The 15,436-nt window shown below is 46.6% G+C and overlaps 1 protein-coding gene across 1 annotated transcript in view; it reads left to right on the top strand.

Annotated features, from left to right (window-relative positions):
- Positions 1-15,436, top strand: part of GCH1 (GTP cyclohydrolase 1) — a 56,724-nt gene that overhangs the window by 26,770 nt on the left and 14,518 nt on the right. The window contains exon 3 of the mRNA XM_081194496.1: positions 6,940-6,995. Coding sequence (XP_081050622.1) covers positions 6,940-6,995 — 56 coding nt within the window. The remainder of the gene's footprint in view (positions 1-6,939; positions 6,996-15,436) is intronic.

Below are 15,436 nucleotides of genomic sequence, written 5' to 3'. Positions count from 1 at the left end.
ATTGTGCGAGAAGCAAGTGTTGACCTTAGTCACATGGGGACAAGCCAAGGGCTTCATTGCCTGTTAGTTTTGCCTGTGGCTCTGTTTCACCTGCGGGACGCAGGTGGCGCTGTGGGTTAAACCACAGCGCCTAGGGCTTGCCGATCAGAAGGTCGGAGGTTCAAATCCCCACGACAGCGTGAGCTCCCGTTGCTCGGTCCCTGCTCCCGCCAACCTAGCAGTTTGAAAGCACATCAAAGTGCAAGTAGATAAATAGGTACCACTCCGGCGGGAAGGTAAACAGTGTTTCCATGCGCTGCTCTGGTTCGCCAGAAGCGGCTTAGTCCTGCTGGCCACATGACCTGGAAGCTGTATGCAGGCTCCCTTGGCCAATAAAGCGAGATGACCGTCACAACCCCAGAGTTGGTTACAACTGGACCTAATGGCCAGGTGTCCTGTTTCACCTGCAGCTGAATTTTCTGCAAATTTTTAGTCACCGCTGCCGAATTTGCTGCCCAGAATTGCCACCTGGAACCGAGCGAATGCTGGTGCAGAGCTCAGCACTGATCTAGCTGGCAACTGGCGTCTGGGTCATAGCTGTCAACGTTTCCCTTTTTTAAAGGGAAATTCCCTTATTCCGAATAGGATTCCTTGCAAGAAAAGGGAAACGTTGACAGCTAGGGTCTGGGTAGGTGGGTGGGACTCAGTGTTGGCAGACAGCTTTTCCAGTGCTGGATTCATAAACCCAGACTCAGGAGCCAAGGAAACCCGAATTGCGTAAAAGAGGATAAATGGCACGAGTTGAAATTGCGTCTCTTCGGTCATTTAATACCATTTGCTTTGCTTCAAAGCGAGTTTTGTAAGGAAGGGGGTGGTGGTAAACAGAGGAGAGCTCAAACAAGCTGTTTCCAGTGAAAGCGTAACTTGCTTGTTGCACATTCAAGATCCAGGTTTTTAGAGAACGGGTGGTGTGTGTGGGGGGGGGGGCGAGAAAGAGAGGGTCTCTCTGATGTCTCCCTGCAAATCCTCCCGGTGCTGTTTCTGGAGACCTTTCCTTGCCAAAGTCTTTGCCGACTTCCCTCTGGAAAGGTTGCCCCCACTCTCTTTGCGCTGCTCTCGCCTCCTTCATCATAGCTTCTGACATTTCATTTCAAAGCCCTTCGTACCAGCAGCCTTCCTCGAGGGCAGGCGTCTGTGCATTAAACCTGATTGCCCTGGACATAAGCTCTGATCTCTTCCAGGTCACACGAACCGTCAGTTTAAAAGGCAGCATCGCAGGAGCACAGAACCTGCTGTGAGCAATAAACTTCTGCTTTATTCCGCCCCCTCTATTTTTTATAATTTTTTTAACTAGAGAAGCTTTTTCCAAAAGATTCAAAAGTTCTGGATGCTGGAAGCTCAGAATCTAATCTGTGCTCAGATTTATTATTATCATTATTATTTATTATTATTATTAGTACTACTACTACACAAATGGGACGTGGGTGGCGCTGTGGGTTAAACCACAGAGCCTAGGACTTGCCAATCAGAAGGTCGGCAGTTCGAATCCCCGCGACGGGGTGAGCTCCCGTTGCTCGGTCCCTGCTCCTGCCAACCTAGCAGTTTGAAAGCACGTCAAAGTGCAAGTAGATAAATAGGTACTGCTCCGGCGGAAAGGTAAACGGCGTTTCCGTGCGCTGCTCTGGTTTGCCAGAAGCGGCTTAGTCCTGCTGGCCACATGACCCGGAAGCTGTACGCTGGCTTCCTCGGCCAATAAAGTGAGATGAGCACCGCAACCCCAGAGTCGTCCACGACTGGACCTAATGGTCAGGGGTCCCTTTACCTTTTACTACTACACAATAAGGAAAGAGCTGGGGGAGCAAAAGGACTCTTCCCCCATCGCTGTGGAAGGAAAGACAGGTAGAGAGGAAGCAGGATAGTGACCCAAATCTCTGGCGACGCCTTGAGACTTCTAGCATGATTATGGTTTCATTACTGTCTACCAGCTCCATCTGGTATGCAGGCTGAGACCCTCTCTGCCCGCAGACTGTCTCATCAGAGTGGTGCACGCTCTGGTTATCTCCCGCTTGGACTACTGCAATGCGCTGTACGTGGGGCTACCTTTGAAGGTGACCCGGAAACTGCAATTAATCCAGAACGCGGCAGCTAGACTGGTGACTGGGAGCGGCTGCCGAAACCATATAACACCAGTCTTGAAAGACCTACATTGGCTCCCAGTATGTTTCCAAGCACAATTCAAAGTGTTGGTGCTGACCTTTAAAGCCCTAAACGGCCTCGGTCCAGTATACCTGAAGGAGCGTCTCCACCCCCATTGTTCTGCCCAGACACTGAGGTCCAACGCTGAGGGCCTTCTGGAGGTTCCCTCACTGCGAGAAGCCAAGTTACAGGGAACCAGGCAGAGGGCCTTCTCGGTGGTGGCGCCCGCCCTGTGGAACACCCTCCCATCAGATGTCAAAGAAATAAAAAACTACCTGACTTTTAGAAGACATCTGAAGGCAGCCCTGCTTAGGGAAGTTTTTTATGTTTGATGCTTTATCGTGCTTTTAATATTCTGTTGGGAGCCGCCCAGAGTGGCTCAAAATAAATTATTATTATTATTATTATTATTATTATTATTATTATTATTATTACTTACACGACATGCTCAGTGTGCATTGTAGCCAATAAGTTAGGCAGGTCCATGCCTCAATGAACTTAATCCAAAATGAAACACTCTGGGACTGGGACCAAGAGGACCAGAGATACAAGAACAATTGGAATAAATTTATTGAATATATAAAGGAGAACAAAAAAAATATTAAGACACTAGCAGGACTGGAATAACACCTCCAATATAAAACAGTAGAGTTATATATATATATATTTGAAACAGTAGAGTTATGACAATAATATACGCAAAAAGTATGTGATGTACATACCAGCGGTCGGGAGGGAGGGACGTCAGGACTCGGCAGAGTCAAAGGGATTATAATGTGACAAAAAGGATTGTTGGAAAAAGAATTACATGTTGAAAACAATAAAAAAAATTTGCAGAATGAAACACTCTGGAAACGAGGCAGAGATAAACGGAGAATCAACATGCCAAGTGACTTTTTTTGTTTTTAGAAGAACACTTTTGTGCATAGGCTTAGTTATGGTCAGGCATCAGAAATGAGGGTGGGGGCTGTATCTGGCCCCATCTGCATTCCACATTAGAAGCAGTTTAGTACCACTTTAAACAGTCGTGGCTTCCCCCAGAGTCTGAAACTCCAGAGAGCTGTTGCCAGTCAGTGCCAACAATACTGAGGAAGATGGGCCCGTGGTCTGACTCTGTCTAAGACAGCTTCTTGCATTGCTCAGGCTACAGCCAGGAAGTCCTCAATGGCAACCACGATTGTGGATTTCTTTCTGGGGCCTGGCGGCAGCTGACTTCTACTCTGAAGAAGAAGAGTTTTTTTGGGGTATTTACTTTCTGCTCTCCAGCCAGAAAAGCCCCCAAACTTGGGCTCTGACGCTTGTTCTTTGCTCTTTTCCTCCCTCATTAAAATTATGGCACTGCAGCGCCCGTAAGATTATTCTCTTCTCCAGAGAAAGTACATTCTGTGGCTTTCCTAATTGTTATTGTTATTATTTTTTTTCCTTTCTAAGCAGTTCCAGCTAATTTGGCAGGGGACAATTTGTCCCTTCTGGCAGCTCCATGTTCAGTGGGGCTCTTCCCGATGCTTTGATCATGCAGACACAACCACTGCCTGTGCCCTCCCCATAACTGTCAACCGTCCCTTATTTGGCGGGAAAGTCCCTTATCCCAGCGCTGTGTCCCACTGCTGTCCCTTATTGATGATGTCCCTTAAATTTCCCGGGTTTCAAAGGAAGCAGTTCCTCTCCCTCCCTCCCTCCCTGCCGGCCAGGGAGGAGGGAGGCTCCAGCTGTGTTGCTTGGCTGCGTTGCTCACCCAATAAGGAGTCTAAGAACGACTGGGGGGTGGAGCTTGCACGCCTTGTGCCGATCAAATCGGCTGCCTTGCCTGGGGACTCGCCTTTGCTCAGCGCTTCTCAGCGGAGAGGTGACGGTGGTTTCCCTTGCTGCATCCCCTTTGCCAGGTTGCTGCGCTGTGGGAACCACCACTTGAGGCTTCGTTTGGCTGCTGGCTGGGCTTTCTGCCTTTGGCTTGGAGGGGCTCAGAAGTCAAACATACCTGTGCTCTGAAAATCCCTTTTGGCTGCTGATCCCTTATTTTCGAGGCTGCTGGTCCCTTATTTTCAAATCTGTAAGTTGACAGCTATGCCCCCCCCCCAGGTACCAGTTACTGGGAGCCATCGCAAGTAGAGGGGACCGTCTTTTGAACTCGGGTTCTGCTTGTGAGCTCCCCGTCAGGGCATCTGACTAGCCACTGTGAGAACCCTGAATGAGACAGCCTTTGGGTCTGATCCAGCAGCCCAACTCTTCTTAGAGTCCTGAAGAAGCCTTGGCCTTTACATTTGGAAATAAAATAACATTAATAATAATAATCTAATTTAATAGCTCTTCTCCCTCTCCAGGAAACATAGGGGAAACGATTTACGTAATGGTGAAACTTACCGGAAGCATCAGAAATCAAGATAACAAACATTTTATAAAAGAATGGAAATGATTTACTGAATATTTACAGATAAATTGTGAACAGATAAAAACATTAGCAGGATTAATGCCATTTTATAAGAGCATATATTTACAGTAGATATATAAGTGAGCAAGTTAAATGAACTTGAGTATGCAGAAGACATAAACAAATTAATTTGAGGAACCACAGGAAGAGGGGGAAGGAAGTCAAAATTTGGAAATGTTTAGTAAAACTAATGAAATGTATAGAGTTGAAAAATATAAATAAAAACAGAAAGAAAGAAAGAAAGAAAGAAAGAAAGAAAGAAAGAAAGGGAGAGAAAGTAAGATGATTTATGTAATTCTGTGTAGGTATGAGATTTACAGAGATTTATTTTTTTTAAAAAAATAATTTTTTATTAAAGTTTTTCTTGCGTAACATTTACAGAGAATCTGCACACCTTTGTGAAGAAGGTTCTTGCAGTCCTTTGCCTTTCTGTGCTTATGCTGTGACTGTTCAGCATAAGCACAGAAAGGCACAGAACCTTCTGCCTTATTCCTGCCCCCCCCCTTTTTGAAGAGAAGCTTTTTCCAAAGGATGCAAAAGTTCTGGAGGCTGGGACTATCAATGGCTCTGAGTCATGATGGCCAAGATCTGCCCTCCAGAACTGGAGGCAGCAATGATTCTGAAGACCAGTTTCTGCAAATCGCAGGAGGGGAGAGACGCTCTTGGTTCGAATCCTGATTGTGGGTGTTCCACGGGCATTTGGTTGGCCACTATGAGAATAGGTTGCTGGACCAGGTAGACTGCTGGTCTGATCCAGCAGTCTTTTATGTTCTTATGACCCATTGAAGTCCTCAGCTTTTAAAAAATCAGCTGCGTGCACCAGTGTGTCAAATGGATTTGTGTTGCCATTCTTAGACCTCCAAGTACAGTGGACGCTCAGGTTGCGAACGTGATCCATGCAGGAAGCACGTTCGCAACCCTCAGCGGCGCGTCTGCGCACGCACGGGTTGCGATTTGGCGCTTATGCGCATGCGCAAAGCGCAATTCAATCTTCTGTGCATGCGCGACCGCCGAAACCCAGACGTACCGTATTTTTCGCTCTATAAGATGCACTTTTCCCATCCTAAAAAGTAAGGGGAAATGTGTGTGTGTCTTATGGAGCGAATGCAGGCTGCGCAGCTATCCCAGAAGCCAGAACAGCGAGAGGGATCGCTGCGCAGCGCTCCCTCTCGCTGTTCTAGCTTCTGGCTTAGCTGTGTGAAGCCTCTTCAGGGCAGGGAGAGCTTTCATCCCGCTTCCCTGAAGAGGCTTTGCGCGGCTATCCCAGAAGCCAGAACAGCTGCGCAGCGATCCCTCTTACTGTTCTGGCTTCTGGGATTCAGAATATTTTTTCCCCTTGTTTTCCTCCTCCAAGAACTACCGTATTTTTCGCTCTATGGGACGCACTTTTCCCCCTCCAAAAATTAAGGGGCAATGTGTGTGCGTCCTATAGAGCGAGTGCAGGCTGCACGGTTAAGCCCAAAGCCAGAACAGGGAGACGGAGTGCTGTGGAGCACTCCGTCTCGCTGTTCTAGCTTGGGGATGGCTGCGCGCAAAGCCTCTGCAGGGCAGCGGGGTGTCTTCACCCCGCTGCCCTGCAGAGGCTAGCAAGGCTAGCAAGCCAGCCCCAAAAAGCAGGTCGAAAGGAACCTGAAGCCTCCGGAGCCTGGTGGGAACTCCCCCCGCGCTCCAGAGGCTTCGGGTTGCCTTCACTGAAGCCTGGAGAGCGAGAGGGGTCAGTGCCAAGGTAGCCGCCTGAAGCCTCCAGAGCCCAGCGGGAACTCCCGCTGCGCTCCGGAGGCTTTGGGTGAATGCACCTTGAACGCATCTTGTTTTAGAGGAGGAGAACAAGAAATCCCCCCCCCCCTGTTCTCCCCCTCCTATGGTCCGGTGCGTCCTATAGAGCGAAAAATACGGTGGGTGCGTCTTATAGTCTGGTGCATTTTATAGAGCGAAAAATATGGTAACCCGTTCTGGTACTTCCGGGTTTTTCGGTCCGCAAGCCAAAAAAACACAACCTGAAGCGTCTGTAACCTGAGGTATGACTGTAATCTTCTCGGCTTTTTTGGAAGCCCACTTTGAATGGTTTCTGATTCCCCCTTCTTTACAGGAAGGAGGGACAAACGAGAAGTGAGTTCACCGAGCATGTTGACTTTTCTGTTCTTTCTCGGCCTCTTAACGCAACTCGCATGGCCATTATTTGCTCTTCCCCGCACAGGCTAAAAAGCACACTCCTGGTTCATGTCTGATATGGCATGGATGCACATGCACGAACCCCCAGGTCTTGCCCGACGGCCGCGCACCTATGTGATCTGTTTCATGACTTCCCCCCCTTCCTTCCTCCCTCCCTCTCTTAGGTGCACATAGGCTACCTCCCTAACAAACAAGTGCTGGGACTCAGCAAGCTGGCAAGGTAAGAACCTCCAGGTAATTAAAGTAATGCTGTTTCCTAATTGGATTGCCTTGAGCGGAGTGTGTTTAGCTGCATAATCTGACCCTTTTCTAAATGCCAGGAAGCTGTGCTGTTGTGTGTTAGCCTCCTAGTCTGGGGCAAGACTCACCTGCGAAAAGGATGCTTGCAGCTGTGAGTCTCTGTGCAGAGCACATCAATTCATGACGGACGGATGCCCTGACAGACCAATTGTGTTAGTGCTACGCTGAATTCCTCCCTGTGCAATTTTGATAGGTGTGTTGTTGTTGTTTAGTTGTTTAGTCGTGTCCAACTCTTCATGACCCCATGGACCAGAGCACACCAGGCACTCCTGTCTTCCACTGCCTCCCGCAGTTTGGTCAGACTCATGCTGGTAGCTTCGAGAACACTGTCCAACCATCTCGTCCTCTGTCGTCCCCTTCTCCTTGTGCCCTCCATCTTTCCCAACATCAGGGTCTTTTCCAGGGAGTCTTCTCTTCTCATGAGGTGGCCAAAGTATTGAGTCTCAGCTTCAGGATCTGTCCTTCCAGTGAGCACTCAGGGCTGATTTCCTTAAGAATGGAGAGGTTTGATCTCCTTGCAGTCCATGGGACTCTCCAGAGTCTCCTCCAGCACCAGAATTCAAAAGCATCCATTCTTCGGCGATCAGCCTTCTTTATAGTCCAGCTTTCACTTCTGTGCATCACTACTGGGAAAACCATAGTTTTAACTATACGGACCTTTGTTGGCAAGGTGATGTCTCTACTTTTTAAGATGCTGTCTAGGTTTGTCATTGCTTTTTGATAGGTGTATGTTGGCCAATATTACAGACTTCTTTTTTTCAATTTTTAAAATTAATTTTCCAAATTTAAGACAAACACACAATAAGAAAAAACAATACAGTATTAGAAATACAAACATATAAACACCTAACTGTTAAAGGTCCAATTTAGTTTACATTGTTAAATGACTTCCTCAAATCCCTCCTGACTGACTTTCAGTAAATCTCATTGTAACAGTTTTCCAATTTCTATTTTTCAATAAAGTTTACTTATTCAAATTTCTATCTTCCTTCCTTTTCATAATATTTTCAGTCCATAATGTTATAAAATTTGACATATTTTAATCCTCGGCCAATTTGGTACCTACAAGTGATTCTGCTTATGTTATATTTGAATATCTAGCTAAATAGTCCTTAAATTTCTTCCACTCTTCTTGATGTTCCTCTTCTTTCTGATTGCGGATTCTTCCAGTCAGGTTGGCCAGCTCCAAAAAGTCCAACATCTTCATCTGCCATTCTTCCACTGTTGGTATTTCTTGCGATTTCCAATTTTTGGCTAACAAAATTCTTGCTGCAGTTGTGGCATACAAAAACAATCTAACATCTTTTGGGGGCAATTCCAGTCCTATTATTCCAAGTAGAAAGGCTTCTAGTTTCTTAATAAATGTCTATTTTAACATTTTTTCCAATTCATTATAAATCTTTTCCCAGAAATCTTTCACCTTGGGACACGTCCGCCACATATGGTAAAAGGTGCCTTCTTTTTCTCTACACTTCCAACATGAATTATCATTCGTATGATAGATCTTTGCTAGTTTTACTAGGGTTTAGTACCATCTATACATCATTTTCATAATATTCTCTTTTAGTACAGTGCATGCAGTAAACTTAACCCCTTTCTTCCACAACCTTTCCCAATCTTCAAACATTATATTGTGTCCATCATCTCTTGCCCAATCTATCATCACAGATTTAATTTGTTCATCCTTTGTATGCCACTCCAACAATAAATTATACATTTTAGATAGGTTTTTGACATTAGTACCTAACAACTCCATTTCCAATTTGGTTTTTGACATTAGTACCTAACAACTCCATTTCCAATTTGGTTTTTCTGATGCACAACCATTTTTCTTGTCAAGCTTATACAATTCATTGATCTGAACATTACAGCCTTTTTTGCCACTTGGTTAAAAGCTTGTCTGCCCAGGCATTGTGTTTTAGTTGAAACTGCTTTCAGTGCTCCTTAGTTTAATGTCCTTTCTTTGCCTTCCATCTTTTTGCTGTTTGTTGTCATTCCATATCCCTAAGCTGTGTGGATAGTTTCATTTTTGTGAATTGTCCTGGGATTTTCTGATACAAATTCAATTATAAAAAATGATTAAAATTAGCAAGCCACATGTTAACTTCCTGAAACAGTAAACCCTCAGTTCACAATTTGGACTGATACGGGACTCAGCTACATTAGCAAACCCCCCCCCCCGATATTTCAAATTTGTTATAAACATGGAACACCAGATGGCGCCAGAGAGCAAAACAAATTTGGTGTGATTTTTACATAGCGTTTTTTTCTTTTGTTATAACGATTAAATTTCTGACTTGTTTATAGTGTTTCCCCCCTTGTGTGTAGATCCACTCGTGGGCTGTACTGCTTATGTTGATTCTCCTGCTTTAATCAGCATCTTAATTAAATCTGACCTTTCACATTTCTTTACAGCCACTGTTTGGTCGTTTGATTTTATTTCTATACCACCCAATATATTAGAAATGTCTCTGAGCAGTATACAAAAAAACCGAAGCAGCAACAAGCAACTCAATTTTTTTTTGCCTCCAAAAATACAGATGTAAATATAAAACTGTAACATTAATACAAAGTTACTAATATGTGTAAATCAGTATCAATTCATTTTCCTTCTAACCTACCCTCTGGGTTCCCACTAAGGGTCCAAACAGCCTCTTAGCTCGCTCACAAAAATCTCACCATGGCAAAAGTTCCTGGAAATAGTGGACATCACCCCAGACTTGCTTTTTATGGGCAGGCCGTAAAAGGTAGATGGTTCTTACTGCCCATAGCTGCCATTCAGCGCAATCCTCACACCCAGTTCCAGGTGCAGCAGAGTGGGAGAGGGGCTGTTGTGCTATTGGCCTGGTTGTGGGTTCCACAGAGGTGAATGCAGGTGGTGCTGTGATCTAAACCACTGAGCCTCTTGGGCTTGCCGATCAGAAGGTCGGCGGTTTGAATCCCCACGACGGAGTGAGCTCCCGTGCTCTGTCCCTGCTCCTGCTCCTGCCAACCTAGCAGTTCAAAAGCATGCCAGTGCAAGTAGATAAAGAGGTACCACTCCGGCGGGAAGGTAAATGGTGTTTCCATGCGCTCTGGTTTCCGTTACGGTGTCCCGTTGCGCCAGAAGTGGCTTAGTCCTGCTGGCCACATGACCGGAAAGCTGTCTGTGGACAAACGCCGGCTTCCTCGGCCTGAAAGCGAGATGAGCGCCGCAACCCCAGAGTCGCCTTTGACTGGACATAACCGTCCAGGGGTCCTTTATTTTTATATTTACGCCCGATATACCTAATTGGCCATGTCGGAGCATCACAAGAGACCTGCTGGATCAGGCCAGTAGCCCATCTAGTCCAGCACCCTGCTCTCACAAGAGCTAGCCAGATGCCTGTGGGGAAACCCAGAAGCAGGATCCGACCACAAGAGCCCTCTCCCCTCCTGTGGTTTCCAGCAACTGGTGTTCAGAAGCACTGCGGCCTCTGGCCATGAAGGGAGAGCAGAGACCTTGATAGCTCCATGAAACAGGATGCAGTGCTGCTCTTTGGTTCCTCAAACCTTGTGGCAGCCTCTCGCCTCTTGTGGTGTAGTGGTTAAGAGCGGTGGACTTGTAATCTGGTGAACCGGGTTCGCTTCCCCGCTCCTCCACATGCAGCTGCAGGGTGACCTTGGGTAGTCATACTCCTCTGAAGTCTCTCAGCCCCACTCACCTCACAGAGTGTTTGTTGTGGGGAGGAAGGGACAGGAGATTGTTAGCAGCTTTGAGACTTCTTAGGGTAGTGATACTCCTACATAGATCACTGCCTTGCCATGGCGAAGGGGCTTGAATAACTCAGAGAAGCCATGAGCTATCACCAACTCCTGGCAAATAGAAGGGGGAGAAATGGAGGCAGTGAGAGATTTTACTTTCTTGGGCTCCATGATCACTGCAGATGGTGACAGCAGCCACAAAATTAAAAGACGCCTGCTTCTTGGGAGAAAAGCAATGGCAAACCTAGACAGCATCTTAAAAAGCAGAGACATCACCTTGCCAACAAAGGTCCGTATAGTTAAAGCCAAGGTTTTCCCAGTAGTGATGTATGGAAGTGAGAGCTGGACCATCAAGAAGGCTGATCGCCAAAGAATTGATGCTTTTGAATTCTGGTGCTGGAGGAGACTCTTGAGAGTCCCATGGACTGCAAGAAGATCCAACCTCTCCATTCTGAAGGAAATCAGCCCTGAGTGCTCACTGGAAGGACAGATCCTGAAGCTGAGGCTCCAAGACTTTGGCCACCTCATGAGAAGAGAAGACTCGCTGGAAAAGACCCTGATGTTGGGAAAGATGGAGGGCATAAGGAGAAGGGGACGACAGAGGACGAGATGGTTGGACAGTGTTCTCGAAGCGACCAGCATGAGTTTGACCAAACTGTGGGAGGCAGTGGAAGACAGGAGTGCCTGGTGTGCTCTGATCCAGGGGGTCATGAAGAGTCGGACACGACTAAACGACTCAACAACAACAACAAGGATACTGATAAAGTGGGGTTTCAGATCCAAACTCCTCCTCCTCCTCCTCCTCCTCCTCTTCTTCTTCCTAGCCTCAATTTCTTTATTTTCTTAGCTTGCTAATGACATCAGTGGGGACTTTCTGGCCTTGTGGCATTTGGTGATTCACTTCCCTCTCGGCTTTTGGCTTTCTGGGACTCTGGAGGGCAGCCTACATAATTGCTGCCTTTTTGTCCGTCTCCGGGGGAGCAAATGCTGAAATTACCCTCTAGCATCACCCCTGCCTTGCGGCGCTTGTCTTCATCCTCAAGTGTAGGCAGGGATTCGCTTCAGATGCATTTATCGGCTCCCTGCTCCAGGTCGATCGATGGGTTTGCATCACTCCACAATTATCCCCAAATTGCACAATCACAGAAAGGACTTTTGGGCGAGAACGGTCTCTCGCGTCTGATGCTAATAACGGCACTGAAAACATGTCATTTCCTGCACGTCTCCCAGCAGTCAATAAATCGCTAAACAATGTACACCGGCTTGATTCCTGGCCGGTGTCAGTGATGTCGTGACATGACTGAGCTTCAGGGCCAGAGTTTAAATCTTGCTCCGGCCATTTACTCACTGGGTGGCCTTCGGGAAACAGCTATGCCGTTCCCCAAATCTGTAATATGTGGAGGAAACAACCCAACAATACAACAGCTCTGTGAGGTATGTAAAGCTTAGAGCGTGTGGCATTCCAGACTGGTATGGCAGGAGATAATGGTGGGACGGTTCAAGCACAATCAAATACAGATTTAAACATTTCAGTTTGGTATCATTTTTATTATTATTTGCAGACTATGGATAAATATCTTTTCAAAACAAAAGCAAGAGCCCTAACTAGTTGCATTTTCCAATATATTTCTATTTTAAAATTGGTGTAGTGCAAACAAATTTTTATTCCCAAAGGGTGGCCCAGAAAAAAAAAGGTTTGGGAAACACTGGCTCAGAGAAACTGACCTGAATACTCTCAATGCTTTGTGGCTTGGCAGGGACTTGAACCCATGTGTCCCCATATTATTTTATTAGGATTTTTAATTTTTAAAAATTAAATTTATTATACATAAATTTAAACAGTACAATACAATACTGTGCATACAGTACATATCATATCATACATACATACCTGCAAACATACGTTACTTATATACAAGCCCAATGCAGACACACCATCAGTGTTTGACTTCCAACTCTTCTCATTGTGCTGTTTTACAATCTATTAATCTGTACGCATTTCATTTTTATTATTCTGTTTTCCCAGTTCTTTTTCTAGACGAGTTTTGCTATACATTTCCTCTATTTTCTAGATTCATTCTATGTCTGTCAGGAGATCCACCGTATCCATATAATTTTTAAGATATTCTTCGAAAACCATCCATTCCTTATTAACTTTTTGTATAGTGTTTCCTCTTACTCTCCCTGTTAACTTTGCAATACAGTCTACTTACATATCCCTCTGGATACAGAATCTTCGGGATACTTCTGGGTTTCGCCATGTGTGCATACGCAGAAGCGCTCAGTCGCGCGACGTGTGTGTGCAAAAGCGTGCCTCTATTTACGTTATTTTCAGGGTGCAAATGGACCCCCGGAACAAATTAAGTTCGTATCTGGATGGTCCACTGTATGTAGCTATTTAATCATTTTCGCTAACCAGTTGGTTAGCTGGTTATTTTAACTCGGACACCCTCTCCATCTGCTATGCTGGCACAGAGGACTTAGGAGACTTCTGGGGATGTAGGAAGCTGCCTTATACTCACCTACCATATTTTTCGCTCCATAGGGTGCACCTGACCATATGGCACACCTAGTTTTCAGAGGGGGAAATCAAGGAAAAAAATATGATCCCTCCCCCCCCAGCTCTGGGAGCAGCGGACAGGCTACCGACAGCCTGTGCGCTGCTCCCAGACCTTCTCCCTGCTTTTGCGGGAGGTGGGGGAAACGACCAGGAGGGAGAAGGGACTGACGTCCCCCACCTCGTAGAAAAGCCAGCAGAAGCCACGCACCCTTTAAAGAGTGCACGGCTTTTGCGTGCTTTTGCGGGAGGTGGTTGAATTCCCCCATCTCCTGCAAAAGCCCACAGGAGCCGCGCACCCTTTAAGGAGCGCACGGCTCCTGCGGGCTTTTCGACCAGGAGGGAGAAGGGACTGACACGGCCAGTCAGTCCCTTCTCCCTTCTCTGGGAAAAGCCCCAAGAGCTTTCCCCCACTGCCAGCATCAAAGACCAGACTCTCCAGGCTTCAGCGAAAGCAACGCGAAGCCTCTGGAGTGCTTCGGAGGCTTCGCGTTGCTATCGCTGAAGCCAAGGAGCCTGCATTCGCTCCATAGGACGCACATACATTTCCCCTTCATTTTTGGAGGGGGAAAAGTGCGTCCTATGGAGCGAAAAATACGGTAACTCAGTGCTGCCTACACTGACTTGCAGCTGCTCCCTAGAGATTCAGAGATTTCCCCATCCCTGTCAGAGACCTGCCTGCCCCTGGTGCGCACAGAAGCATCACATACAGACCAGGCCTCTGAATCTCGCTTGCTGGGAACTGGAGCAGAGAGAGGGGTTTATTGCCTTCCGGTGGGCTCCTGCTGGACAGGCGTTGATGGGCGCAGTATGCCTCCTGATCTGATCCAGTAGGCCTCTTATTCTGCTTTTCTGCTCATTCACGCAGAGCTTTGATATTAACTATACCTCAATGGGCACGTGAATGGCAGATGCCAGGCTCTGCGATATGGCTGGACGTTTGTGCCGACAGCTGCCCTTTGGGGCTTTCTCCTTTTCCTTGGAAACTGAACTGCATTAATTTGCGGATGTACTGCTTTGGGTCGAAAGGCCTCGTGCACCACAGCCCCACCCACACACACACCGCTGTTCCCTTCATACGCATGCAACACACAACTTGGTCTCGCTTTTGAGAGTTGCTTCTTTCCTTTTGCTCTGATTCCTGGCCTAGTGTCATTAAAAAAACAAAAACAAAAAACTGAGCAATCTTGGGAGAAAATAAGTGACAAACCTAGACAGCATCTTAAAAAGCAGAGACGTCACCTTGCCAACAAAGGTCTGTATAGTTAAAGGCATGGTTTCCCCAGTAGTGATGTATGGAAGTGAGAGCTGGACCATAAAGAAGGCTGATCGCCAAAGAATTGATGCTTTTGAATTCTGGTGCTGGAGGAGACTCTTGAGAGTCCCATGGACTGCAAGAAGATCAAACCTCTCCATTCTGAAGGAAATCAGCCCTGAGTGCTCACTGGAAGGACAGATCCTGAAGCTGAGGCTCCAAGACTTTGGCCACCTCCTGAGAAGAGAAGGCTCCCTGGAAAAGACCCTGATGTTGGGAAAGATGGAGGGCACAAGGAGAAGGGGACGACAGAGGATGAGATGGTTGGACAGTGTTCTCGAAGCTACCAGCATGAGTTTGACCAAACTGCGGGAAGACAGGAGTGCCTGGCGTGCTCTGGTCCAGGGGGGTCATGAAAAGTTGGACATTACTAAACAACAACAACAGCAACAACAAAGTCTGCACCAACCTGCTGCCCTGCGCTACAATTTAAAACACTTAATTGATGCAACAAAAAACAGCATAAAATACAGTATAAAAAGTGAATAACAATAAATTCAGAATTAAAAAATCAGTTTAGGGTGGAAATCCATCCAATAAACATTAGATGATCACCAGGGCTAGCTGGCTAAATTAGTCCTATTTGGGCCAGCGAGGAGACCAGGGGAGAATTAGCTGTGGGATCCCAGAGCGGGTAATCTTCATAAAAAGGGGAGGGAAGGAAGGGGAATAAAAGATCAGGCTAAGTTCAAATTGAAAGCCAGGTGGAATAGCTCTGTCTTACAGGCCCTGCGGAAGGAAGTTAAATCCTGCAGGGCCCTGGTCT

Source organism: Podarcis bocagei (assembly GCF_964188305.1).
Source record: "Podarcis bocagei genome assembly, chromosome: 1".
NCBI lineage: Eukaryota > Metazoa > Chordata > Lepidosauria > Squamata > Lacertidae > Podarcis > Podarcis bocagei.
The sequence above is the reverse complement of the archived record's forward strand: the minus strand, read 5'-3'. Positions and strand labels throughout refer to the sequence as shown.